The 5,000-nt window shown below is 44.9% G+C and overlaps 1 protein-coding gene across 1 annotated transcript in view; it reads left to right on the forward strand.

Annotated features, from left to right (window-relative positions):
* Window positions 1–5,000, forward strand: part of tnr (tenascin R (restrictin, janusin)) — a gene marked incomplete at both ends in the record, with an annotated part of 63,904 nt that overhangs the window by 42,605 nt on the left and 16,299 nt on the right. The window contains one exon of the mRNA XM_080546890.1: window positions 3,917–4,036. Coding sequence (XP_080403016.1) covers window positions 3,917–4,036 — 120 coding nt within the window. The remainder of the gene's footprint in view (window positions 1–3,916; window positions 4,037–5,000) is intronic.

Genomic DNA, 5,000 nt, shown 5'->3' on the forward strand with positions numbered 1-5,000 from the left:
GACAGCCATGTTTTGGTGAATTAGCTGATTTTGTAGCTTTGTTTTGATAGGTTGCCCAAGTCTCCGTTGTGAATTGGCCTACTGTATTCGTACCTGTGTGTGTGTGTGTGTGTGTGTGTGTGTATATAAACTACCATTTATAAGGTGTTCATGAAATGCATTCTTGCACGGGTTTTACCATGGCTTGTTGATGAAAACATATCATCCTCTGAGCAGAAGGCCTATGTTAACCGTCAGGGCATGAATGAGCATGTGTTTTGTCTCAAGACAGGTATTGATGATTTTAAGCATGGGTCAAGTACATTGTATACTGTGTTTCTTGATTTTCGTGATGCATTCGTCACTTTAGCACATAATGTCATGTTAAGAGCTCTGAAAGACATACATCTACCCAAGGTTTTTTATGACATTGTTAAAGATGTGTACTCCGGTTCATTCATTCAGGTAATCTGTGGTAAACAGCTCACAGATCCAATACCTCTCCAAATTGGTATCAAGACAGGCTGTCCATGGAGTGCAGTCAATTTTGTACTCGCCATAAATCACTGGTTAAAGTGGCTTTGTAACTGTGCTCCCCCAAATATCATTTCCCCTAACCCTGTCCAGGGGTATGCAGATGATGTGGTCATAGCCTCCAGGCAGGAGGCAAGTTATTAACACCATGCTCTCCAGAACTGACTCCTTTTTGGACTGGTCTGGATTAGAGGTTAAATATTCCAAATGTGCAGTGTTTTATGAAAGGCGGAGCGGGGGAAACCGTTGGTACCGATCTAAATCAGATACCACATCTGTATTCAAAATCAATAACCAGCCACTCAGAGCTTATTCATTGCATGAAACATATACATATCTGGGTCATAAATTCAACGTGGCAGGAGAGTGGAAAGATCAAGTTGCAGACATAATTTCTGAGTACTCCACCAGGCTTGATTTGATAGATGCATCACCCCTGCCACTCATCATGAAACTAGAGCAGTCAGACAAATAGCCCTGGTCAAGGTTCCGCATCTGTTTTCTAATGTACACATTCCACGCAAGTCGCTACGTGAAATGAACGATAAGACCGTACTTTTGTTTTGAAAATGGACTGGACTGAACACTCATACCACACGTGACATCATATTCCACAGCAAACAGGAGGGCGGACTCGGAGTTCCTAACTTTGGGTGGACTTATTTTGCCACCAGACTCAGCCATCTCCTGAACATGCTGAACAGTGACGACCAGTGTGTGAGGGAAATGGCTAGAGCCTCACTGTTCTTGGACTTACGGAGACGCAAGGTCCCCATGGCGCGTCCATCAGAGTCTAGTTTCCTGGGATTTAAGAGGAAAGCCAGTGGAAAGTTGGACACTCACTCCCCTGGATTCGGAGTGTGGTCTGACTGGCCTGACCTCAACGATCTCTGCGGCTGGAACAGCGTGGCCCTGGAGTGGGTGGGGTCAAACTCAGTGGCGGTGGCTGTCTCTGAGGAGATCATCACTGACCCCAGCATCTCAGTGAGGGCAACCATTAACATCTGTGGGACAGATCATCTTCTCCCACCAGTCAATACCCGGGGACACCTTATGATGGCGCTACGACAAAGACAACGACAGCACTGGACTGAACTGAAATTGCAAGGGAAGCTGGCATGTCTCCCTGCTGCTGATCACTCTGTCTCTCACGCAGTGTTCAAAAGTGTAACTCTTGACGAGTGTATTGTCACCTTCACTTTAAAAGCTAGGCTGCAGGTCTTACCAACGAAGCTAAACCTCTCCATCTGGCTTCCTGACAGTCATAGCCCACACTGCATACATCACAGTCACCAGCAGATAACTGAAACCATGCCCCACATCTTAAATGGTTGTCATGCTTATAAAGGGCTCTACATATGTAGGCATGATCGAATTGTGGATCTGATTTCAGAGGGTGTCTTTTCCATATTCAGGCCTGCCGCAACGCTGTACAAGCACTCCACTGTAAAGCCCCACATGTTCAGTTTGTGTAGTGACGAAGAGTCTTTAGGAGTGTTCTCTAATATTTCAGCAAACACCCCCGATGTTGTAATTGTCAATGAAAACCACAGAGAGGTGCTTATTTTAGAAGTTGGCTGCACCTTTGACCATAGCCTAGAGCAAGCCTTTTTAACCAAAATCTTAAAATACCAACAGCTGGAGCAGGCCATATCACAACTGGGCTACAGATGTCAACTTTTAGTTTTTATATTTGGCAGCCTGGGCCATGTCCACAAGTCTGTTGTTAGAGGCCTTCATATGGCTGGTCTTCCTAAGAGAAGGGCCAAACAGTTAGCAAAATATTGCTCAATATCTGCTGTTATTGGTAGCTGCTCAATATGGAGAAGGCGGTGCTTCCTGTACCCATGAGCGGGATACTGTCTGTCTTATTGTATTGATACTGTATCTGTCAACCCACTGGTATCATCTGGTGCGAATAACATCCTGTGTGTGGCAGAACTGGTTGTTGGCTCAGCATTACTGTAACAGATTGTTTCCATGATATCAAAATGCACTGTTAGTATTTATGTCCTTTAGAATTGTACATGTATGTGGACATAAATAAAGCATTTAAAGTGTGTGTGTGTGTGTGTGTGTGTGTGTGTGTGTGTGTTGTACGTGTGTGTGATCGTGCCATGTGTGCATGCAAAAAAGTGTGTGTATGTGATTGTGTATTTGGTCTTGATTCGATAGCTTGTCAGAGACAAAGTAGTCTCTGTTGTGAATACTATAGACCAGCATAATTGTCACACTGGTTTGAGGCGTCATGTTAGGTTGTTGTGGCAACACAACATCTACCCTATCCTAACCAGGCTGAGAAAACTATGATAAGATCATTAGTGTGTGTGTGAACACGCTCTGTGTTTGATTAAGCAGGCCTGGTGTGTTCACTGCCCGCAGTCAATCTAACCTAATTGAAATGGAAGCTTTGATTGGATTCAATTAAATCGTGTTATTTCTGTAATTAAAGCAATGACTAGCAATGACTATAATGTCGGTCTTCTTATTTCCTTGTATTATTATTATGAAGCATGATGATATTCAGATTCTAGACGTGACGGTAGCCATTTAGCTTGCACGCCGAGGGCATCGTTTTCCCTAATAGTCGGCGCCAAGACCTTTGGACCAAAAGCGCTTCTTATTTATTCTCCAGACATTTTTCTCTGCCGAGCTGGGGAAAAAACACACACACATCTGAGAAAGATGGAATTTGAAACACAGGCGTTAAAAGTGTAATTAGATTCGTACCTCTTTCTCTTTCTTCTTTTTCTTTTTTTTTTTTAAACCCTTGGTAGCCTCTCTGCTTCTGTCTACAGGCCCTGTCTGTCTGACTGTATAATATCGCTTTGATGTCAGTTACAGTAGCGGGTGAAGTGTGATCTCAGTGGCATTGAGAGTCGTTGCAAATTAGCCTCAATCCACAGCAGCATCCACAGCGGTCCTCTTCCCGCTGGTTCTGTAATTGTGCAGTACAGTAGGATGAAGGAGGGCGGGAGGGGAGGAAGCCATTTTGTCTGAGTGTCGACGCCATTGCCTTCAACACAGTCTGTATGAACCTAGGGGAGGCTGGTGGAGGTAGACATCGGAAGATGGGGGATCATTGTAATGCATAGAATGGAATGGTACCAAATAAGACACCGATTTATACGTCCACCAGCCTCCCCTGGTGTGAACTGCTGCGTACATTAACAGTAGCTAACTTTTGTCAAGCTAAGTCTTCCTTGTGGAATAGGTCTTCAGAACTCAATGAAAGGTAGAGAACTGAAGACCTAAAAAAAAACATACAAAAAGACTAAATACATAATTCTCTTTCAGTCACAGCCATGGATATACACAGAGAGCGTTGTTAAGTGAGTGATACAGTTATGTTGGGTTAGTTCTGACTGGTGTGTCATTGTTTGCCTATGTGTCCTTGCCACAGCGATGGACATGCCCATGGAGCTGACCGCCCTGAACATCACCCCGCAGAGCGCCCTGCTGCACTGGAGCCCCCCCGTCGCCATCGTCGACAACTACGTCCTCACGCTCACCCACAACCAGGGTAAGTAGGGTACAACCAGGGTAAGTAGGGTACAACCAGGGTAAGTAGGGTACAATCAGGGTAAGGGAGAGGAGGAGCGTGTTCAATCAGTCACTCAACTCATTCCGACTTTCGTTGTGTAGCACACCTCCTAAAAAGTGTAGAACAATGTGCTGTACAGAGACAATAAACTCTAACAAAGGGAGAAAATGAGAAAAAAGTAAACACTTTGAAGACGCAGGGTTAGGGGGAGGGCGGTCAAAGTCAGAGACAGGACAGGAAGGGACAGGGGAGGACAGGGGGAGGACAGTTACTTGGAACCCAATGCAGACAGCAGTCAGCCAGCTAGTCGATGCAGCTTTCATCAATATCACCACAGATTATAGCTCCACAGCCCCCCTCTTGCCAATGCGCTATTGACTGGTCGCTGTCTTCATTAAGTGTCCTCTCCAATTCAATCACTGTCAATTCCAGGGTGAGGAAGAAATAAAACGTTGTGTACACTTTTTGTTTAACCTGTCAGTTACCCCCCCCCCACTCCCCTCATCAACCTCAGCAGGGAGCTACTTGTTATTGACGATATAAGGGCAATTCATTATAAAAGGCTAAAGTATCGAGATTCGTTTGGAAAATCTGTCGTCCGTGCAAAACGAACGACAATCATTCATCATTGGACTCATGCGATGGGACACGAACCGTGTTTATGGGACGCAATTTACCCAAGCTGGCGGTGGATTCACGTCACCATGGGAACCGTGATAAATCAGGTTATTAGAAATGCAGGTTTATGCAGTCACGTTATGTGACAGATTGGTTACAAGCCGGTTCGTAAACCTATTGTGTTGTTTTATGTGGTCTTTGGGAGGTTGAGCACAGAGCAGAAAATACACACTGTCACAACTTTATGGACACGGTTCTGTCTGTTGCCTCGTTGCCCTGGTTACTTGATGTGTGAATGCACAGATGTTTAGTAGGCGGTAACTAC

Source organism: Nansenia antarctica (assembly GCF_963989245.1).
Source record: "Nansenia antarctica genome assembly, chromosome: 16".
Classification (NCBI taxonomy): Eukaryota; Metazoa; Chordata; class Actinopteri; order Argentiniformes; family Microstomatidae; genus Nansenia; species Nansenia antarctica.